Source organism: Siphateles boraxobius, unplaced genomic scaffold (genome assembly GCF_051911475.1).
Source record: "Siphateles boraxobius isolate OS27281-9 unplaced genomic scaffold, OSU_SipBor_1 8, whole genome shotgun sequence".
Lineage (NCBI taxonomy): Eukaryota > Metazoa > Chordata > Actinopteri > Cypriniformes > Leuciscidae > Siphateles > Siphateles boraxobius.
Genome location: NW_027509208.1, coordinates 9409356 through 9432837, shown reverse-complemented (window position 1 = coordinate 9432837; position 23482 = coordinate 9409356). Strand labels below are relative to the sequence as shown.

General features: G+C 36.4%; 2 protein-coding genes across 7 annotated transcripts; one reads left to right on the top strand and one right to left on the bottom strand.

Annotated features, from left to right (window-relative positions):
• Window positions 1-540: 540 nt before the first annotated feature.
• On the top strand, window positions 541-8707 carry znf106b (zinc finger protein 106b). 3 transcript variants are annotated; one of them, XR_013199919.1, is made up of 14 exons: window positions 541-663; window positions 997-1105; window positions 2114-2175; window positions 2251-2454; window positions 2580-2637; window positions 2955-3016; window positions 3436-3633; window positions 3992-4597; window positions 5980-6232; window positions 6309-6363; window positions 6663-6811; window positions 7578-7638; window positions 7806-7982; window positions 8064-8707. XR_013199919.1 is itself a non-coding variant. In XM_077219816.1 (13 exons), the coding sequence occupies exons 2-13, from the start codon at window positions 1013-1015 to the stop codon at window positions 7847-7849; spliced, it is 1845 nt and encodes a 614-aa protein (XP_077075931.1). In that variant the 5' UTR covers window positions 541-663; window positions 997-1012; the 3' UTR covers window positions 7850-8707. The 3 variants fall into 3 exon arrangements, 2 of the variants coding, with proteins under 2 accessions (XP_077075931.1, XP_077075932.1); XM_077219816.1 differs by having other exon boundaries at window positions 7806-8707; XM_077219817.1 differs by having other exon boundaries at window positions 567-856; window positions 7806-8707.
• Window positions 8633-23482, bottom strand: capn3b (calpain 3b). 4 transcript variants are annotated; one of them, XM_077219808.1, is made up of 21 exons: window positions 23064-23482; window positions 21807-21876; window positions 19575-19693; window positions 19321-19454; window positions 18995-19163; window positions 17301-17384; window positions 17011-17174; window positions 16710-16870; window positions 15860-16017; window positions 15719-15730; window positions 15136-15344; window positions 14497-14530; window positions 13823-13849; window positions 13271-13339; window positions 13134-13191; window positions 12983-13047; window positions 10588-10656; window positions 9585-9663; window positions 9395-9511; window positions 9231-9289; window positions 8633-9110 (listed from the first exon to the last, which is right to left on the bottom strand). In XM_077219808.1, exons 1-21 carry the CDS (start codon window positions 23340-23342, stop codon window positions 9084-9086), a joined length of 2163 nt encoding a protein of 720 aa, XP_077075923.1. In that variant the 5' UTR covers window positions 23343-23482; the 3' UTR covers window positions 8633-9083. The 4 variants fall into 4 exon arrangements, with proteins under 4 accessions (XP_077075923.1, XP_077075924.1, XP_077075925.1 ...); XM_077219809.1 differs by lacking the exon at window positions 13823-13849 and having other exon boundaries at window positions 13271-13362; window positions 14493-14530; XM_077219810.1 differs by lacking the exons at window positions 15860-16017; window positions 16710-16870; window positions 17011-17174; ... (4 more) ...; window positions 21807-21876; window positions 23064-23482 and having other exon boundaries at window positions 15676-15723.

The following is a 23482-nucleotide window of genomic DNA, read 5'->3' as shown; positions in this document are numbered from 1 at the left end:
CCTTAAACATAACATTACAATATTGCTGGCCATAAACTGACAAAGTGCGCGTCCGGTGTGTGATAGGCTACCATAGACGCGGCGCTGCGCTTCTCGTTCGGTTCTGAAATGCAAACATTTTTTGACTTTTTTTTCTTTCTTTTTTTTTAAAGGGCGTGCGCCCATGATTACCCACGGAGGAAAACATAAATCGGCGCCTATGTGTGTGTGTGTGTGTGTGTGTGTGTGTGTGTGTGTGTAGTATGCTACTGAGTCTGTAATAAAGTTTGATGACGGAATGCAAAGTAAACATTAGATACATCCAGGCATTGGTCCTCAAATTGTTTCTCCAAAAGCCCCACATCACCATTGTAAAAGCCAGGTCAATATTCGAAACACTACAGCATCTAACTTTTCCTAATTTTCTGCTAAAATGTGTCAGTTAATTGCTATATATATATGTATATATTTTTTTTTACATGTATTTATTTATTTATTTATTTACAGATTTGACTTAAGAACAGTTTAGTTTGAGAACCGCTACACTAGGGGGAGTACCCTGTTTCAAAGACTGTCAATCCGGCGGTGTGGCCATCATGTCCACCGATAAATGTATAAAGTGAAAATTAGCGAGTTTTTTTTAGTCCTATTTCATTCATACAGTCCATCAAAGATCAAAATCAGGTGATAGCTAATTTTGTTTAGGAAAGACGACAAGGCTCGTTTTAACTGCTTGTTTGTTTTGGCTGCATGGCAACAATGTTTTACAGTCAGCATGGTCTGATTTAGCAAGCACGTGGATGGATATCGCAGCATACTGCCAAGTGACAACAACTACTAAAATATGTTTTGTGTAGATTAATATAGGCTATAATTGGTACGAAACCTATATGATAACACTATGCCATTCACGAAAAGATCTTCCAGCTGCTCTGAATGTCTAGAAAAATGATTTAAATGTTCTAACTCCGTCTCAAAACATTTGCTTTAACGTTATATTTTTTTCGTTTACTACAGTAAATAACAGGCGGCCATGGAATTCAGAAAGAAGAGGAAAAAGTCAGAGAAACCCCAAACCTTCATATACACGAAATGTTTGATCTGCGGTGAACAGTACGGAGATACGGTTTGTCTGTTCGTTGGTTTACAGTTTCATAATTTTACAAATAAAATAGTTGATTCGATTTGATGATTTATGTATTATTGTGATTTGTTGTTTTTTAAATGTAATTTAATCATTGCTATTTACATATGTCACAGGTTTCAAGACATTTTTATATGTTTTTATTTTGGGGCGGGACATATCAAAAGATGGAAAAAGATAGTTATGTTTTTGCTACATGATTTGTTTTGGGACTCTCGATCTCTTCCTGAAAAGTATTTGATTGGACAAAATGAGTGCGTGCAGGATGAGTCATCAATATTTTTGTCCGTTTTCAAGGAAGAGAAAATCTTTTTTCTCTTTTTTAATTTATTAAACAGAATTGAAGCACAAACAATTAAGGCATACTTCAATGATCATTCATATATACATATGTTTTTGTGTTGATACAGAATTTAGAAAAACAAAACAGAACAAAACACACACACACACAACAGAACAAAACACACACACATAAAAAAGAAGAGTGAGATCTTAATCTAGTAACAGAAAAAAAGCTGTAAGACATTTCAGGGCATTTCTGTCCGTCATCCAGTCACGAGATTTTGCAAATAGCTTCAAATAAATCTTAAATCTGTTGAAAATGGGGTTTAATCTTTAAATATTTACATCTTGTATTTTTAAAACATTTGTGGATAAAGTGTTTACCTAAAACAATCAGGTTAGTTATCAAAAATTCTAAGTACTTATCATTCAAAAACATTCCAACTTTAATTAAGATCAAATTCAAAGGGTGTAGCGATATATTTTTAGATTGTATCCAACTTTGAAACGAAAGCCAAAATTTACATACAAGAATATATGTTCTACTGTTTCGATTTCTTTCTCACAAAATCAATATGAATTGTTCTCCCAATTAAATCTCTCATGTAAAAAGCAATTGATGGATGAATGGCGTTCGAGATTTAAAATGTCACTTCTTTGGCCTTAGTAAAAGATTGGGTAAGAGAACTATCACTCCCTTTTTTACAGAATTTGGACACTCATATGCATTCTTATCTCCACCATGAGGCAGTTGAGCATCTCAAGGGCAGGTATGGAATTACAGAGAACTGATTTAAATGTCCTTCTCAGGTATAAAAAGAAAATATGCACTTTTGATATTGCAGTGAACAGTTGCATAAGTGTTTGGCATGTGATGTATCGGTGCTGGGACTAGAGCTGTACAAGGAGCATATTGCCACCCGCAAGCACACATACAGTCTGTACAAACTCCACAACAAAAGAAGAAAAGAAAAAATATATCCTCAAGTGAACTACAATATTGACCTGACTGATGAGGAGTTTATAGGCCTTCAATTAGAGCGAAAAAAGTAAGTTTATCTCATATACGTTCAACTGTATAATAAAAGTTTTTGATTAAAATTGATTTATATATTTTTTAAAATATAAATATTAAAATGGATCAAAGATTTAAAAGTTGTTTTTATCCATTTAGGAAGATACAAAAATGTACGGAGACTTGTTTTGTCTGCTGTCAGATTTTCCCTATACAGGTTAGCAACTTTCTGTAACTTTTTTTTTAATGCCCTGTCTTTTCTTTGACAGTGACAACCTCATAGATAAAGGCTAAAATAACCAGCTTTAGCATTTTTCATTGAATTAAAGAAATTAAAGAAAAAAAAATCTATAAGAAAGTAAATATTCAGATGTAATGACAGAACTGTGTTTTGTCTGATGATTTGACTCATTGGCTTTTTCGTTCCCAAATTGAACGTTTTATGGTCATTTTTATGCTGTAAGCACATTATGGCTTAGCATGTATGTCCTAGATCTGTTCTTTTTATAATTACCTTTATCTTTGCTGTCACAGGATTTGGACGCACATATGCACAGTATTGTCCACCATCAGGCGATTGAGCAACTGAAGGGCAGGTATGGGACTAAAATACTGTACATTGATTGATTGATACATCGTTTAGGGCTGGTTCACACAAAACAAGTTTTTTGCTTTGGAAAAAGTCCATGACGCGGACAGTGGAATGGGGGAAAATCGTACAGTCGTAACTTATTTTAAACCTGAGCACCGTGTTTTTAGATAGCCGTGTCATGTGCAAGACGTGAGCGCAACGGTCAAACACGTCTGTCTAGTCTAGCGCATGTTTTTATATAGAAAAATAATGGAAAAGTAGCGCAGTGGAATGGAAAAATGTGTTCTGTGTGAACGGCCCTTTACTCATGTACACGTTGTTTCAAACCAGTTTGACATTAATTGTTCTGTATTATGACAGAATTTTAATATTAAACTATTAATAATAAAAAGTGAAAATAAATGTATACTCTTCTTCCTACAGTCCACAAGTTCATAAGTGTTGGGCCTGTGACATGACTAAGACAGGAATGGCACAGTTTAAGGTGCATATTCGCACTCAATATCACAAATACATGCTGTTTGAACTCCAAAAGATTACAGCAGATGGAAAAACAGTGGACTACAGTGCTGAAATTGATGATGAGCTTAGAGCCCTTTGTTACCAAAGAGATCAACAAATGTAAGCTTGCCAGCTCATACGTTATTTGTGTAATAATTGTTTGTGTTTTGAATGAATGATGGTTGAGTAACTGAACAGTGTGGAACATTTCTGAATGACCTTTAAAAAAAAAATTTGTTTATCAGTAAGGCACAAAAGTGTTTTTGCATCCCACCTCGCTGCTTTTGTTACAATTTTTCTATTTTCTCAATTACTATCCGAGCATATGCTCAACATTGTCAAGGTAAAGAACTTGTGAACTATTTCATAAGTTATCCTGTGCGTACAAATAAGAAAAATCTATTTTATTTTAAACATGGGCGTGTTCTATGTGAATGGTCCCTTGACAATCAGTGCTGCTTGTTTTCTTTATTGTAAGGCAAGAGACAAAGAGAGAGAAGACAAAGAGAGAGAAAACAAAGAAGTGGAAACAAGCTAAATTGAAGAAGGCACAGTTGGTAAAATCGAAAGAAAACACAAGTGAGATTGTGCATTTAACAAAAGATGTCATAGGCAATGAGGAGTCAACAAATGACCAGTTGCCACAACCATGCTATCTCTTCGTCTCTTGGGAAAATCAAAATGACCACCCAGCATCTTTCCAGCTTAACCAAGACCTGCCTAAACAGAGACAAGAGAGCCTACTTGATATGGACAGATCAAATGGGCCACTTTTGAAAAAGCCTCGTCTTGAGAACCCATCAGATAATCTTCCTCAAGAAATGTCTGCTCACGGCACACCGACTCCACAAATTGAAGATGGTACGTCTGCTGGGCCTACATGTGCACCTGGACTGGTCCAAAGCAGGATGGAGGCCAACAAACCCAACGTGACAGCAACAAAAGGAACTTGTTCAGCACAGAAGGCAACGACCAAGAATGAAGCTGGCATTCCCAAATCTCCACTACAAAAACGCAGTCGTTCCAAAAAGTCTATGAGGAAAGTTAACAAAGGAGCATTACTGAGTAAACCGGGCACAACCAGGTGAATAAATCATGAATTTTACTTTTTGCTTTCCGTTCTTTGAGACTCAATCTTTCATATTCTCTTTAGTTTAATTTTTTTTAAAAATCAAATATGTTTCCTAAAATTGGATCCGCAAGCACGTTTCTGACTTAAAAGCCTTCCGATCCTTAGATGAAGATCTGTTGTCTCTGACATTTAAAGCTGCAGTAGGGAGTTTTGAGAAAATGTTGACTTAGCCTGAAAATTTGAACAAGCACAACTTACAGGTCCAACCCCCTTACTCTCTGCTGCGCTACAGCCCTCCCTCCACAGCTCCTCCCCCACAGCGGAGCCTGCCGTGAACGTGCAGGCTAGTAAGCAGGACCACCGATGAAGGCGGATTATAAACAGTTATGGAACATTCACTAATAGGGACGAAACATCAACAATATGCTTTACATTGACAATGGCCTGCCCATACTTTGACTACAAACTTGGTCCTCAAATCATTATGTATTTTGCAATACATGTAACTTTATAAGGTTGCACTCTTTCTATAAGTTATAGCTACTAAGATAACGTTAAAGGATTAGTTCACTTTAAAAAAAAACTTTTGCTGATAATTTACTCACCCCCATGTCATCCAAGATGTCCATGTCTTTCTTTCTTCAGTCGAAAAGAAATTAAGTTTTTTGATGAAAACATTCCAGGCTTTTTCTCCATATAATGGACTTCAATAGGACACAAACGTTTCGAGGACCAAATGACAGTTTCAGCGCAGCTTCAAAGGGTTTTAAACGATACCAGACGATGAATAAGGGTTATGTAGTGAAACGATCGGTCATTTCAAAAATAAATAAAAAACTTTAAGTTTTATAAGCACAAATGCTCGCCTTGCTCTGTTCTGTGATGCACGTTCGTGATCCTGTTCGAACTCGTTCATCCAAATGAACAAATCTTTTTTCGAGTCATTCGTTCGTTGAATGAACGAAATGACTCTGAAAAAGACACGTTCAAAATGAACAAATCTTTTTTCGAGTCATTTCGTTCGTTGAATGAACGAAATGACTCGAAAAAAGATTCGTTCATTTGGATGAACGAGTTTGAACAGGAGAGCCACGAACGACGGTACGCGCTCGCGCTGTGCAAGAGAGGGGTGATCAGCGCGTACACGAGCGTGATTGACACTGCTAAGACATTCCTCCTGGCTCTGATTGGTTGTTTCTGACCGGGAGCGGTGTATTTCTGCAAATGGCAGTAGGACCACAGGGAGGAGCCAGAGGAGCTTGATTTTTTTCACAGATTATCTGTCTCATATTCTACTTTCAGGACATAATGAGAGTTTTAACAAATATTTGTTTACAAAAGCTACCAACTGGAGCTTTAAACTGTGATCTCCTTAACATCTCTTTTTTTCTTAGAGAAAATATGAATGAGCAAGAGCCACATTTTGATTCTCTTCCATCTGGAACTTCACTGGCTGAAATGTTTGAAAGCCAGACTTCAGGAAAGGACTGGCAGGCAGTAGAGGTTGTTGAAAACATTCAGCCTCAGACTGTGCGAGTTAAGAAAAAGAAATCAAAATCTTGTGACACAGAACAGGGAGAAACATCACTGGAGAACAGCTTTGAAACCAACTCCTGCAACTTCCAGAAAAACAAGAAAAAAAAACAAGTATGAGAGTTTTAGAGTGAGGTTGTAACAAGTTATCTATAGAAATGCTTGTTAAATTTATGTATTTTTTTTACAGGACATTTCACACAACAATCTGAATCCCAAGACAAATGACAAAACATCTAGAAAAAGTGAGTATTAAATTTTATTGCAGCTTTGATTAGTATTTATTTAAATTGATTCTTAATTAAAATATATATATTTATTATTATTATATTTTATTTTATTAAGGCAAGGAAATGCAAATTTGATTTTTGTTTTATTAGGTCAAACGTCCTTTTACAATTTAGTCATGAGTTATTTGCCAGATGTTAAACCTCAATCAGCTGTAACTGATAATTCAACCATGTCTCTCTACCATCATAATCTAATTGACCAGTAATATACTTGTGCATATCATAAAGTTTATCTGTGTGTATATGATTCTTAGGGAAAGTGAAGACGTTGTTGATGCTGTCTTCAAAAGAAGATAAGTTGACCAGCTCTTTGGAGGATGTAGGTGACGAGTTGTTCCTGGCGTACTCTACCCTGCAGAGCGCTCACACTGAAGTTCAGCGTCTACTAGCTGTTAAACAACAGGTACGTGGCTGCTCCATCACAAACTCTTTAGTTTTCACCCTTTAATATTTAAGAAGTCTACAATTTCTTTTTAAATTAAGTCGACACAAAAAGGAAGCTGTGATAGTCTTTTCTTTCCTATTGTGATGTATATCCAAGAGAAACGGCTTCTGGAATAAAGAAGAAAAAATGAAGGATGGGACTTGATTTTGTCCATCTGGAATTGATTGGATTATTTGTGGTTTTCTATTGCTGTGATCTCATGTGAGTGACAGGTTGTCCCGCCCTCATACCGTAAATACGTCATCAGAAAAGAGAAGAGACGAAACGTAGTTGCAAGAATCTTTATGTTGATTAAAGAGTACGAGGGGAACATGCATTTTTAAAATTGATGTGTGTGGATAAATCATTTATAATCAATACTGCAAAATTTTTTGCAATTTAATATTTAATCATACTGTAATTGGCACAATACCAATACTATATATATATATATATATATATATATATATATATATATATATTTATTTGTTTGTTTTATATGTTCACACTTTAGATTAGGGTCCAATTCTCACTATTAAGAAATAACCTCAATAATCTCCTAATTATGGCGTATTAGTAGTTTGTAAGGTAGTTGTCAAATTTAAGTATTGGGTAGGATTAAGGGATGTAGAATATAGTCAAGCAGAATAATGCATTAATATGTCTTTATAAGTAATAATAAACAGCCAAAATCCTTGTATGTGTATAATATATACACACGCAATATTAATTCTTCTGTTGTCAGGTAACCTCAGAGATGGCCTCGCTCAGAACGAAGCGCATAAAGATTTTGCAGGATATGAAGAGTAAGAGCTCCTTTATCATCTCATATATTTTTTTTCCAGTTCAACTCATGGACTAACAAAGTATTCCTACTTAAGAAATGTACTTTTTTTTTCCGTTTCAAACCTGAGATTAATATGTAATATATTACATGTAATGATGCTTGTTTATGCTTGAAATGTTATGTCAGATCCCACTCATTCAGACCAGCATGTGGGGCTAAATGCCTCCTGACAGCTATGTGAACTTCTGAGGAAGGATTCCTCTTAGCCAGCCAAGGAAGCCTCACGGAGCTGCTGCACCATAGGACTCACTCCCAGGTTTATCTGATTCTGGACCTAACTCTCAGTTTACACAAATTACCTCTGTAAGTATGTATCTCATTTGAGAGCACAGACTGGATCATTGTAACAGACTTTAATGCAGTTTTATAATTGTTTTATTGCAGTTCACATTGGATAATGCTCTAACTTGATCAGATCTGTGCGGATTATTTCTAAGGAAAAAATCAATAGTTTTTTTTTATCTGATTCTGGCATGTAATTTCTATCTTGAAATGTAAAATTGCATAAAAAGGTAACCTAAAATTTTGAAAAATCAGTTAAAAATAATCCCTTTTTAGTCAAGATTGTGTGAGGTACTTTGTCAAACTACAAGGACATGAAAGGAGATTTCACAGACTACGATCTGAAGATTCAGGTATATTAAAAGATTTTCATAATTGCATCAGCAGAATATGGACATTCACTGATAATAAAATAAATAGTGTAGTAATATGGATTTATCAGTTCAAATAATATTGCTAACAAGACAACATAATATTAGAATATTCGTTCAGACTTCTCTGTAAGGTTTGTAGTTATTTTCCTTACAGGAATCTGAATAATATTTTAAAATGTTGAAAATATTTGGTTGTTTTTATCATCTGTGTTCTTGCTACTCCAGCAGAAGTTTGTTTATCCTCAAGGTTAACCACAGGTTTATCCGTTGCTTGCACTCATGAACGCACAATTGTTGTACTATTTTGTGCTGTTTGTTTATTCTCTACAAATCCTGGCAATGACAACAAGTGGAATAAAACAGTGCAAATTACTTTATGTAGTTGGATTATTTACAGTTGCACAGTAGCACACACATTTTACAACAAGGGTGGGTTTAAATGTGTGTCATTTATGCCATGACAGCATAATACATTTAATATGACAACATTTTGCTGAATGACATCAAAATGTCATCGCAAAGGGATAGTCTACTAAATAATTGTTTAACAAGATCTAAATGGGCTTTCATGATTAATCCAGTTTGTTCTAGACCAGCATTGGCTGAAGAAAAAAGCCACAATGGTGTACAGTATAATTGATACGAATGCAGATGTTTCTGTAATGTTCCACTTAATGGTGGTTGAAAATGGGGAAAGTCCACTGACTTGAGTGTCACCACGTCGCCTTCTATATCTGTGTTTGTGTCTTTAGGCATACATGGTCAGTTGAAGCCACTGTGTATATAATATAGAAATCAGGAACTCGTTAGAGTGAACAATAGCAGTGCAAATATGACCAAATATGATTAAAATTCTCTTAATCCTGTTAATATTCAATATAAAGATTAAGCTCACCTCAAAAACATTGAGCTTGATAAGACCATCTCCATCCTTGTCAAAGGCTTTAAATGTCCCTGTAGGAGAGTCATTTTTACTACAACTGTCCAACAGCTGCACCTTAAAATCCTGGTTGCAATGCCTGTATGAACTTCAAGGTACTTCAAAAAATCATCACTTACTGAACATTGCCTCGAGTCGCACTAAACAGCTAATGTAGCTGTCGAAATCCAGCTCCATGTGTTCGTTGGCATATCGCATGCAAATAATGTCATATAGCTGATTGTTGAGTTGAAAACCTGAGGTAAAGTGAAATATAAATTTTTTTATATCATGAAATGAGAAGTTAAAAAAGACAACTGACTGCCCAACCTGCTTCAGTAAGAGCGTTCCTCATCTCAAAACTGCTGATTGTACTGGATTTGTCTCTGTCGAAACGTGTGAACACCAGCTGAAAATAGTGTAGAGAGAAACAGCATATCTATGGCTTTAAAGGGTTAGTTCACCCAAAAATGAAAATTCTGTCAGTATTTACTCACCCTCATGTTGTTCCAACCCCGTAAGACCTTCGTTCATCTTCAGAACACGAATTAAGATATTTTTGATGAAATCTGAGAGCTGGATCACTCCTCCATACTCCTCCATAGGCTTCTTGAGGGATTGAACTTGCAGGCCCCGAAAAGTTATTAAAGACATCGTTAAAATAGTCCAAGTGACTACAGTGGCTCAATCTTAAGTTTATCAAGCGACGAGAATACTTTTTGTGCGCAAAAACAAACAAAAATAACGACTTTATTTCAACTATACATTTCCTTCTCTGTGGGCCTCGAGTTAGTTAACTTAGTGTAATAGCGTAGAGCTACGTCACACGTAGGCTCACTATTGGCCGACGCTGGTCATGTGGGTGATGCGTGTGACGTACAACAACAGAAGCTCTACGCTTTTATACTAGTGAACTGACTCGAGGCCCAGAGAGAAGGACATGAATAGTTGAAATAAAGTCGTTATTTTTGTTTTTCTACGCACAAAAAGTATTCTCGCCGTTTGATAAACTTAAGATTGAGCCACTGTAGTCACTTGGACTATTTTAACGATGTCTGTAATAACTTTTCGGGGCCTGCAAGTTCAATCCCTCAAGAAGCCTATGGAGGAGTATGGAGGAACGATCCAGCTCTCAGATTTCATCAAAAATATCTTAATTTGTGTTCCGAAGATGAACGAAGGTCTTTCGGGGTTGGAACAACATGAGGGTGAGTAAATACTGACAGTATTTTCATTTTTGTGTGAACTAACCCTTTAACATATGTTGTAATATAAGTGTAGTACAAAAGAACATGATTTGACATACTTTATAAAGGTGAAAATTATGGCATACCTTCCACTGTTTAATTTTGTTCCATAAGTGTTTGAACTCTTGCAGGTTTAGGTGGCCTGTTCCATCGGTCTAAGGTGTTGTGGTTAAGATGACATTTTCAAAACCTTTGTATGTGCCATTTTGCGTGTGACAAATTTTGAACTTGAAATAACAGAACTATTTGTGACAAGTCATCCAGGCCACAAGGGGGCATCATAGAGTGGTGCAGGTATGACGTCATTTTGTAGTTCAACACTCTGGTTGCCCTGGACAAAAACCCAATAGGATTTTTCCACAGGAATTTTGATTATCATAAAAACAAGCTCTGTGATCAACAACATTTTATGACACACGTTTTGTCCATCAAGATAATTTTCACAGATGAACACAACTTTTATAAATTTTGAAGTCTATATGCAGTTGCCAGAAGTAAAAAGCTAAAGATAGGCTATAAACGAAATACACCACGGTCCCAGGACTCCAACGTCACCATCACTAAGCTTCCGATAACTCTTTCAGTTTTATCTAAAACATTTCCACAGAAAGTTTGAGTTAGATTAGTTTATAAGAGCACAATTATTAGCATAACGAGGCTGTAAAAGCGTACTGAGTTTACCTGTTCGGTGTGATGACGTTTAATCACCTCGACAGCCTCTGTAGTCCCATTTAGCCACTTGTTAGCAACTGTCTTTTCAAGAAACGTAATACGTAAAAATCACTAATGGTGTAATACTGATGTATTTTGGAATAAAACGTTAAAGTGCCTTGAGCTTGTGTTCACCGCAGACCTTATTTCAGCCATTTAACCAAAATCACATTCAAAAAATCCATTGACTTCTGGACGATGGACCCGGAGGTGCTAAAATCCTGACTCGTTTCCGCGTTGTGGCCTACAAAGTGATGACATATCTGCATCATTCTATTATTATGCTTGTAGGAAGTAATTTCAATCTCCAGAGAGGAACCTTTATACCTGGGATGCATAGATCTTAATCAGGGCAGACGCCATATTGAATATTTCGAGGCTGTGAGGGATAGACTAGTCTTTACAATGGTACGTAATGTATAAAGGTAACGTTACTAGATTGCATGATTTTCAAAACTTTCAACTATCAAAATTGTTTCATGGATTTTTTTCTACTAAAATCTCCTTTGAAAATATCTTTTGTCAGCTGGCCAATTGGCATGTTGTTAAACTACGGTACAAATCCATAGAAAACACTGTACTTCAATGCCTCAGAGCCTCGTTTTCATTCCTGTCAAAAATGTGCAATCCTAACTAAGGTCTATTATTAAGTTGGTTGTATTTGAAATCAGCCCCCATATTCTTATTGACTATTTCCTGCTAATGTAGCTCCACTTATATAGTTCACTTGATGGAGTGAATGAAAAAGAGTGAGCTAGCTGTTCAGACACTGTAAAAAATTGTGATTTTAACGGTAAAAGACCATAGTAAAAATGCTACGGTGAAAAACTGTTAATTGGTTAACAAAGTTTCCTTACTATATACAGTGAATAACTGTGATAGTACATTTAATTAAATTTTACAGTAAAATACTGTTAAATTTACAGTTTTTGGAAGTGAAAAAGAACAAGTCGTATAATCAGTTATGTACGTTAGGGTTTATGTTACATTTAATGTTGTTCAATTAATGTTTATTGCATTTTTAAAATTTTATGTAAATTCACATGATGGTGTTTAGTGTTTGTGTGAATGACACTGCAGCTTCTATGTATGACTATTTATGGAAAAGCTGCTTGTGATGAGCTTTGATTCATCATGTGACTCATCATCACTGTGATTCGTTGTTGTCAGTGTATTACTATCATTCAAAACAGAAATTAGTACTTCAATAGTTTTTACTTTTTACTGCAAATTTAAGTTAAGTCTGTCAAACCTAAAAGGTTGCTACCGTACTTTTCATGGTAAATATCTGGCAACCACATATGCCAGTTTTTTACTGTAAATTTACAGTTTTTTTTTTTTTTTACAGTGTACCGTTTACAAACCTATTTTTGTTGGTCGCACAATTTTTTGAGTCTTCTCTTCTGTACTACTGAGCACATAGTGACTCTACTGTTTCTTTGGTTCTAAAGTGGTGCGTTCACATTAACGAAATTTCACCAAATTTAAAGAGGTTAATTGTCAGTGGTGTAGAGATGCATGAAGCACCGCTTGCACATAAGTCACCTTTAGCAGCATTCTATTGGCAAGCTTTGCAGTGCCAGTCTGAACATGAGTGACAATCTGCATGGGGAACGTTTTTGGCAAACTCACAATCACGATAGACTGACTGGATTTCACCTGCAAAATTTCTCACTGAGCAGCGGTACATGTAACAGCACCTTTACACAAGGTGCATATTTATGCACACATTATTTGCCCATAATACACAGCAAACCTAATGAAGGATACATCCATTAGTGCAATCATACTTCTGCAGCTCTCCAGATTGAAACCCTCTGTTTTTAGCTCTTTATCTGAGGAAAGGGAGGAATAGATAATAAATATCCTACAGACAGACATATATTTGAGAATTAGTAGTAGAAAATAAGATTTCGCTCACGTCTGGCAATCGCTCTATTAAGGACAGTCCTGAGTTCGTTGGCATTAATCTGCATGTCCTGCAAGGAGCGAACGTGATTCAGTCACAATTATAGTGTGAAGTAAATGTGAATTTCAAACATGCATTTTTGCTCTTACATCTCCAGCTATCTGCTGTAAGATGGCCCTGAACTGTTTTTCCTCTTCAGTCTCCTCCTCCTCAAGTGGCTGAACATGAGAAATTAGAAATACTGAACGTACAACATACTAAAGTAGTGAGCATACAGTAAATATGTATGAGTGTGCCTTTAAATAGTTTAATATTGTGCCATATATATACATTTTTGTTTTCACTTTTCCACAAAAAAGCAAGTCCATTCAATCAATGGTCTTTAGAACTCAGAGATTTTAAAATGTTTTCATTCTCCAAGACTGTTTAAAAAAACTAGCACAAGGCAGTTTTGTGTTGTTATGATTCTGACTGTCATTATGAATTACAGTTTTGACATATTGTACCTTCGCATGCTGTTTTCATGCTGTTTGTCATTACTGAACCACAACTGAAGATGTCTGTCTGCAGCAGTGCAGCTAATTAACAGAGCATTTTTCCATCTTTCTCATCATTTTATCATCTGACGTGGGCTGACATAGAATATTGCACAGAAAAGGAAGGAAATTGATGGAACATCTCAGTCTCATTTCCATATTTACCTTGATTTTCTTCTTGACGCTATCCGTCTGTTGGTATAAGAAATGGAAATTATATATATAAACATGCTTTTTAGTCTCTTTGGTGTTTATAAAGTGAAAAGGCTACTGAATATGAGATTTACTTTATTTTGTTTGGTTGTACTAACACTTAACATAGTGATTAATTGATTTGGACAAGTAGAGAGGCAGGATGAGGCGCGACGAATGCTGTCCCAATTTGAAGGTTCCTTGACAACTGCATGACAACAGCATTTTTTGGAGAGAAATTGCTGGATTACACTTTTAAATGTAAGTATTGGGTTTCAAATTACTCAAATATCTAATACTAACATATCTTACTAAGATGAGATTTTAGTTTATACTCTTTATTATGTACAGTAATAGACCATGGTGAACATATTTAGACAGGTTGTAAACTGTTTTGTTTTCAGAAAGTTGAATATAACTTTCAAAAAAGTCCAGTTACTGCTGCTCGTCAGTGGCAGCTGTCAGTTGCTAGGCGACAAGAACAGTCCTCCGTAGGCCAGACCGTCTCATTTAACAACGCTTCACTGCTTTCGAGGCGTGGCCTTTGAGGTCTGCGTCCTTTGAAGGATGTAGCCTCCGAATTGGGACACAGCTATTATGAGCTGCCTGCCACAGAACATGACAGACAGAGACAAGTGTTGACTCACCACAGGCTCTGACTCAATCTCTGCATCTATAACCCTGAGAGAAAACGTGCAGCTGTCAGCCAAATGCTCACAGGTCAAAAGGTTCTTTAAAAACATATTCGACTGTAAGTAAAGGGCTTAAATATGAAATGAGTTCATTGAAAAGTTAATATAATGCTTAACAGATAAGTACTGCATATACATTCACATATGAATATATATGAAAATGAATGAATTTATGTGAAGCATACGTTTTAGGGGTCAGTATGATTTTTTTTTTTTTTGTGAAAGAATGACATGCTTTCATTCAGCAAGGATGCATCAAGTTAATCAAAAGCGACAGCAAAGACATATAATGTTACTATTCTTGTAGTGTTTGATGGTTTCTACAAAAATATTAAGAATCAGCTGTTTTAAACTGATAATAATAAGAAATGTTTCTTGAGCACCAAATCAGCACATAAGGATCATGTCAGACTGAAGACTGGAGTAATGGCTGCTGAAAATATTCATATTAATATAATGTTAATATAAAAAATTATATAGGCTTTTTATGACAACATCATGATAATGTTAACATATTAGTTAATGCTATTATAATGACTGATTATAACTGATTTGACATTCATGATCAGACAGAAATTCAGTGTTAGGACTCACTCTGAGGTGCTCTTGTTCTCAGAGAACACTCTGAGCAGAAACTCGCTCTCCTTGTGGGGATCAAAGGTGGACGGAATGATGACATACTCTCCCGGTTTCAGGCAGAAACGTTCTGTCACCTCACGTATGTTGACATAAGACTTGCATCGAGCTATGGAAGAATTATAAAGGAAGAAATCCTTTTGCAGCTGTTGTTGGCTACCCTTCATCTAAAATGAAGATAGCAGATAGAACATTTCAAGACTTTTATTTGTGTGTGTGTGTGTGTGTGTGTGTGTGTGTGTGTGTGATGTATAACTTTTGACAAGCTACAATTAGAGAAATAATAGGGTGTCTTCTGCTTAAATAAATGTTTTGTGGAATGTGGAAAATGTAGTTTTTTTTAAACTAATGATCTAGTTGTTCATTATTATTTCTAGCCCAGCCTATATTTCAGATTTTAGCTAAAATAGACATTCTTTTTAGAATTTTCCAGATCTTGAAATCACAATTTTCAAAATTCCCTGATATTTAGGCTACAGGTTTTCTATGAACAATTACATCATGATATCATCAGTGGGGTTTCATCATGATATAGGCATACCTCCTTAGGAACCTGTAAAAGACAATGGATCAAATGGTTATTAAACTACTAATAAATATACTGTTTAGTCATCCACATTGCTTACATGTACCATGCTGAAATGTTCCTATTAATACTGAAAGAGTACTTGTTTGAGCGCACCTCATATATGGCAAACCCAATGTTGTGAAGGCCGGCACCTGCGCAGCGCTCTTTTCTTCTGCCCTTCTGCATTAGTGCCACCACCACAGTACAGGTCTTCTCTTTAACGTCCGCGTCCACAAGAACCAGGCGGAACTGAGGGTTTGTCCAGTATGTGTCTGTAACAAAATGGACAGAAATTAGTGTTTATTAGTGATGTAGGGATGTTATGACATGGTTAAAAGGTCAGTTTTTATTGATATTTGTTATAGTTGGAAAACCTGTTCATCTGTAAGAAAATGGCTTAAATACGAAACACAATTTTCATGGAGACGCCATTAACAGTCTTTATATAATGCTCAACAGTGCATGTACATATGAATATATAAGCATAAATTCCAACTTTTGGGGTCAGTAAAATTGTTTTTTGAAAGAAATTGATTATTTTATTCAGAAAAGATGCCTTAAATTAACGACAAGTGGCAGCAAAGACATTTACAATGTTACCGTTATGTAATGTAAAAAAAGAAATAAAAAAAATTAAGCAGCACAAAGTGTCAACATTGATAATAATAATAAATGTTTCTTGAGCACCAAATCAGCATATTAGAATAATTTCTAAAGGATCATGAGACACTGAAGACTGGATTAATGTTTCTCATTTTCATTTAGTTTAAGGTGATGCACTTAAAATAAATATATAAATAAAAACTATAGACATGTTTAAAAAAACTAAAATAAAAAAAATGGCTAATAATAATATAAACTATATATTCATCAGCAATAGCAATATTGTTAATGTAAGTGGCTTTTAAAACCATCTTGGACTTTTAATCATGATTGCAAATGAGGTTACAATGATTATATGTACCAGGAAAGTTTCTGCAGCCTCCAGCAGAACAGCCTTTCACCCATCGGCCCTCATGTATGTAAACACTCCACTTGAGCATACAGTCGTCCTCAAGAGTGTCTGGGGTCAGATTACAGATCTCCAGTTTGGTGAAGTTCTTCTGAAACTCTTCAAAGCACATCCTTGCATAAAGACAAATAAGCAAAATTATAAAAGAGACCGGCCTTATGATTATTAAATGAAGCATAATACAGTTTGAAGCATAAACTGTTTGAGACTTGTTGGAAGCCTGATGGTCCCATGAAGCTGTGAAGGTACTAACCAGAACTCCCCTTGCTCTGTAGGCCGGAGTCTCTCCTTGTCTTGCTCAGATGTGGCTAGTGCAGCCCAGTCATTGGACTTACAGGCGGGAGGGGGGGCAACTCCCCAGGGGTCTCGTACACGAACCAGACGAATCAATAGGTCTTTACCATCCTTACGTTTACCCTGTGAATGAGGTTTTAGCTCATTGCATTGAAATATGTTACTGGTATATGCCAATACTGTGTACTTATGCAATGTCATGTATTAGGATGTGACAGATACAAATGCTCAAGTACATGACAAACCCACATGCTCAACTCCAGTGATTGAATACGCATGGCCTCTCACGAGTCCAGATGCCGTTTTAGTCCTTTGAGCAGTTGGGACCAAATTCTGAGAAACGAAATATAATGAAGCATTACCTTTATGTCACAGAATGCAGCCGTTTTTTTTCAAATGTTTTATTATAGCCTACTGTGACAAGCAGGGCCGAGAGCTGGGGGAACGGTGCTCTGTGGCTCTCGGCCCTGCCCTGTCACAGTATAATACAACTGCTTGTCACATATACTTTCATTATTAATATCAAACCATCAAGAGGATTGTGATTGTGTGTAATAGTTCAATAATTGTAGACACAATACTGTCCGTGTATATCTGTCAACGAAAATACGAAAGTAGAGTTTAGTTTCTCAATGAATCATTGTATTTGAATGAATTGTTTAATGAATGATTCAGTGACTCACTCATAAAGATCTGTCTGAATCAGAAATCGCATACTTCCCTATTGTACAGTATGTCCGAATTCAAGGTCATAAAACAGTAGTGGACTTTACTATCCCTTGAGGCAACAAGAGAGTAAAGTCAGTAGCAAAGCCACTTGAAGGCAAGCCTGCAAACTTAGCCGAAAAAAGTGTAATGCCTGCTAACGCTCTTAAACATTCGGTTTGGATTACTCTATTTTTAGAGTTTACACCTAAAAAATGCTGTTTTATTAGAGAAGTCGCAGACATTTGTGCAACAGGTATGATTCTGTTTACGGCACTTCTCATTCATTTCTAACTTTCTAAGTGGCAGTTATCTGCAAACAGTGATTGACTGGCATTCATTGACTGTCAAACAAAGTCTGAACAAAATTTAATGACGCCAAGGCTGTAATGTGATTGGTTATCAAGACACACGTGATCCCAGTTAGCCGTTATGCTTTCTCCAATGTTAAAGCCACGGACCCTCGTATCTTCCAATAATAGACCATCTCTGGTATTTGAATGGCAGTGAAGCAACACAACCGACGCTGGTAGGTCACATGACAATGACAACCTGACTGATATAATACGTCTGGATTTCATTCATGCTACACACGTTCATACAATATAGAACATAGTTTTTAATAGCCGTACCTACTAAGAGAGTGTGAAATTTCGGACACAGTCAGTCTTTTGTTTCCTCCCTAAATTAATCATTCTAACTGAATTAATTATTTGAGTGAAGGATTCAATGACAGTGAGTCACTCAAAAATTTCCACCACAAATGCAGTCTGATGTCACTCTGTCTGAAACACAAGTGGTGCTCACTGCAGAGCCAAAAGGTGTCCTGCTCCCCCCCTCTGGATGTCCATGGACTTCGACCTGGTCCAGCTCCACCTTACTGGACCTATTGGGTGGAGCTTGACCTAATTAGGTTAGGGATAGTGTTATGGATAAGGTTTGGGTGTGGCTGAACCTTTGAGCTCCACCCATTATGTCCAAAGAGGGGTGCTTAACATCAAGCTACACCTATTGGTTCTGCAGTAAGCAATCTCACCTGAAATGCGCAAACACATGTGGAATTCAGAACCGCATTACAACTACTATTTCTGGAATAGTGAAGATATGGTAAAAGTAGAAAGATTAGTATACTAGTATGTGGTTCGGCATCAGTGTACATTTTAGACAGCATATTTACTGTATCAGCTGTTTTTTAACCGTAACAGCATCTAATACATTTGGAATAGAAGGAAGCCTACATCTATGGCACAGCCCATGAGGGACCCTCTCTTCAGAGCCTTCCTCATGATGTTGTACAACTCCTTCGGGGCCTCTGTAATCTCATATAACTCAGTTACTCCTCCAGTGAAGTCCTCCATGGCCTCCAGTGAGTTTCCGCCCTTTAATGCTTCATAAGAGCCATGTAACCTGGGAAACAGAAGTCAAAGCAGAACATTCAGTACTTGGGTCTGATTTTTGACAGAAGGAAAGGATATTTAGGAGAGCTTATATATCATCATGGCAAAGTATTAATGTGTTACTTACTGATGAAAAAAAAGTCAATAAATTAAGATTTTTAACTTACTTTGCATATGCCTTCTCCAGAAGAGCACTCCAAAATTCATTCTTCTGTCCAGACCTGGTGAATACCAACTGGTTTTTGTATGTGGGAAGTCGATCATCCACAATCACATCCACCCACTCACCATAGCGCCAGAACTAGAAGAATAAAGAAAGGGTGTTTTAAATAGTTGAGCGTGTGACTTATTCATCGGAGAGAAAAGATGTTTATATATCAGAAGCTATATCTGAAATACAGTCCAATGTTGATGCTCATACCTGGAAATGAAAAATGCCAGCATAGTTTTCAGTGAAGCTCTGGTCATGGGGAACCACCCTCTTCAGGATTATATCATTCAGGGTCAGGCAAGCTATAGCAGCCAGCAGCCAGCAGTCTCCTGCAGGTGTTAATGGATCACCGGGAGTAAAATTTTACTAAAACCTATATATATATATATATATATATATATATATATATATACACGGTCCATTGAATAATTTGAAAAATGCTATAGTTTTAGAATGGAGTTCAGCATATCACACCTCAGGACATTTCAACATTTCAAGGTATTAGGATATTTTGCCACATTGTTTCATTTACTGTTTCATTTCGGTTCGATATTTTACAATATACTAAATGTTTGATGCTTGAAATATAATGCATAAGTCATATAGACCACTTTTTTTGTCATTGTCATTTGCGCATTCACTTTCATTATTTTAAAAACAGCGGCTTCACCTTTTTGTGTTCCGCAGAAAAAAAGAAAGAAAGAAAAATAATTAAATAATAGAGTATTGCTCATGGTTAAATTCAAAGGATTTAAATTTAAACAAAAAACTGCACTGGAAAACCTTTGCGTCTATGAAACTATACACTGACCAGGTGCAGAAATAAACGCCTTTGCTCTATGCGCCTCGTGCATTCACGGGATGCCTCTGTGGAATACAGCACTGCAACATGGATACCGCAGCGGACACTTTATTAATTTCTTCAAGCCTTCTGTGTCACGCAACCAATCTATTTTTCAACAGTTTGGATACGTTGAGAGGTGAGGAAATGGGTGGCATTTCCATATGCAGACCACAAGCAGAGGCTATCTTTGGTGACTCTGCCATGGTTTGAACAGGAAATGTACAACTTTGGATCTCATTAAAATCAGGATCACAAACCCCGAGTTTCTGGCCCTGTCCCAAATGGAACCCTAAGACCCAGTGCCAAATAGCACACTTCATGTTCATTTGATGTCTTGTGAATTTACAATGGGCGCTGCATGCTCTATGTCCCTAAAGTCCACAAGAGTGTCCCAATTGTCATTTTAGGTTTCAGAGGGCCCTGGTGATCTTCCTCTGAGTCCACACTTTTGTGACATAATGTCGCTTTATTAGAAGTCTGCTGCGGAGCTCGCGGGCGCTGCAAAAGCGCACATCGAGAGCGCAAAGGGGCGTTTGCAAGTACCCTTTTGAAACCTAAAATGACAAATGGACACCCTAAGGCAGGGTTCCTCAAATTCTTTCCTATAGGGCCAATGCCCTGCAGAGTTTATGTGCACACGGCGGCCATTGTAAGTGGCCAAAAGACCACAAGTGCACATGTGTGCCATTTGGGACAGGGCCTCCTTCTTCAACACAGACCACTTCAGCTGTGTACCTCTATCACGGTGTCTCCCTTTTTAATAACAGTAAGACAACAGATACAGTTTGTCTGTATATCTCAGATGCTTGAACCTCAGTGACTTTTTACCTTGATCGCCAGGGCAAGAGAACAGCTTGAGGTAACACAATATATGAAGAGTTCAGATGCAAAAGCCTCTAAGTGCCATCTGAAATTTTCTTCTAGATAGATCATTTTTTATCAAGCTCGTATATTTAGGTTCAGTAATTTCACTTAAATGACTACTAATAGGTAATTGTCATTGCCATTTAAGTGAAATTACTGAACTTAAATATGCAAGCTTGATAAAAATGATCATTTTAGTAGAAAATTTCAGATGGTTTTCTAATTTTCACACTTCACACAGAGGCTTTTGCATCTGAACTCTTCATATATTGGTACTATTTTGGTTATCGGCCAATAGCTTTTAACTATCTGTATAGTCGATATTGGATATTAAATTAATTTCCCATTTTTTTACATTTACCTTTGCCATCATCTAATGGTCACTGAAAAAGTTAATCTTTAAAAACAGAAATAATTTACTAACACTGCTAAATGTAATCTTTAGCCAATTTTGAAATGTGTAGGACTATCAATTTTTCATAAGGCAGGCTATAACGTTGTGATGCCTAAATTCACGTAGCATTTAAAATCCATTTTAGTTTTTAATTATTTACAGATTCATTTTAATTTGAATATTGCCCATTTATGGTAAATGGGCAATTTATCAGTTATCAGCCATGAATAATAATTATCTTATCGGTATCCTTCTGAATTTTAATATCGGTGAATCCTCAGATAGTATATATTTTATGATATTTTTATAGATAGAATGTCATATATTGACACTTTCGTACCCAGATCTCCTTGGCAGATATCTGTCCTGTTGGCTCCCCCAAGAATGAACTGTGGATTGCTACAAATTTCCTGTTTAGGGAAGAGAGAAATCTTTATCATAGTTGTATTGTTAGAGCTCTGCTGTCTTCACCAAAAAATATGGCTATATATGTGAAGATCTCAGCACCACCACAGAAATACAGCAGCTGTCCTGGGTCATAAAGTTTGCTTACAGGAACTTTGCTTCAAGGCACAGAGACATCAAGGCAGGATAATGTACAGTATGTAAGTCCAGGGAGACACATACTCATTCATTTTAAAGTGTCAGTCTGAAATGGCATGATTGTCTTTTTGAAGCAACCTTCCAAAAATTGTTTTAACGACCTAGCACAAGCAGACATATAAGACCTCGTCCAGTAACCTGATTCTCTGAAGCAGTATCATCAAGCAAAACTAGTAAATGTATATCACGCATCAATCAAAACAGTCACGTTTTTATAAGTAACATGAGATGGACTGGGATAAAACACTGCATATATCCAATGAAGACTCTAGCAGATGCTTTTCTCAATTATCTGTTTCTTTCCAAATTTTAGCAACACACATGTAATCTGTCTACACTCTAAAAACATTATTATGTTACATACACTTTATCAACATATCAAACCTACTGATACAAGTCTATTATCAGGTAGAGCTTTATGAAGCATTGGAAAGTCAGCTGGTTGAGAACACACACTACAGGAACACTGCCACATTCTCATGGCATGCCTGCAAGAAATATCTTATCTCTTACCTCAGCCTATTCAGATGGAAACTGAAAACAAATGTAACGTCCTTGTTAAGTGAAACCAACTGAAAAATGAATAGGCCTACACTGCAATTAATCAATAGTCAGTAAATACATTCATTTTATTAAGGTATTATAGGCAGGTGGAAGTTAATGGAGATTGCAATTAGTGAAATAAAGAAATTCCAATTCTTTTAAGCAGCTCACAAACCAAAGCCAAAAATAAAATAATTTGTATAAAATAATATTTCAAAAAAAGCAAAATAATAAAACATTTAATTACATAGAAAAAAAGGCAAAAATATTTTTTTAAATAATATTTACAAAATATGAAATTAAATTGAAAATAAATTACGTTTTGATAAGCAAAAAAGAAAATACATATCTGGAAATGCAGAAATTATATTATCCAAAAACATCTCTGTCCTAGACATGGTGCAATGCAGCTGATCTCATGCACACTGCCACCTTACGGTAAGCCACTCACCGATGGGCGCTTCCATTCAAGCTTTAGTGGGAACTTTTCACTGTAAAAGAGAGAGGAGTCCTGGGCCGGGAACAGGGGATCTTCAAAGATTACTTTTTTGCGTACATATTTGTCTTTGAGCTCCTGAAACTCCTTGAGCCGCCTGGCATCTTTAACAGCCTCATTACGGCTCAGAATGGCTGAATAAATGTTTCCAGGGGCAGTAAACCTGTCCACAGTCTGTGGAGCAGCTTCAGTCAGCTGGACAGATGTTTCTGAAAACTTCTGTTCTTCTGCCATTATTGTTCTTTGAAGACAGATGCCAAAGGAGCGATCAGTGAATATGAAGCTTATATCAGAATCTGAGGTGGCTCAGTTTTCTCAGCTTAGTCCTTATTTCACTCCTCAGTTCCTTTATATTCTGGAGGAGTCACTCCCCT

What these genes read in the sequence shown, in the direction of transcription:
- capn3b (XM_077219809.1), bottom strand. Translation starts at nt 23,342, where the DNA reads ATGGCAGAAGAACAGAAGTTTTCAGAAACATCTGTCCAGCTGACTGAA. An exon ending in TGAGTCAGAGCCTGTGGTGA is followed by an intron (nt 13,363 to 14,492) that starts GTCAACACTTGT and finishes TTGTACGTTCAG; the next exon opens with TATTTCTAATTTCTCATGTT. An exon ending in TCAAGCTCAATGTTTTTGAG is followed by an intron (nt 9,111 to 9,230) that starts GTGAGCTTAATC and finishes TTATATACACAG; the next exon opens with TGGCTTCAACTGACCATGTA.
- znf106b (XM_077219816.1), top strand. Translation starts at nt 1,013, where the DNA reads ATGGAATTCAGAAAGAAGAGGAAAAAGTCAGAGAAACCCCAAACCTTC. An exon ending in GTGAACAGTACGGAGATACG is followed by an intron (nt 1,106 to 2,113) that starts GTTTGTCTGTTC and finishes CCTTTTTTACAG; the next exon opens with AATTTGGACACTCATATGCA. An exon ending in TACCAAAGAGATCAACAAAT is followed by an intron (nt 3,634 to 3,991) that starts GTAAGCTTGCCA and finishes CTTTATTGTAAG; the next exon opens with GCAAGAGACAAAGAGAGAGA.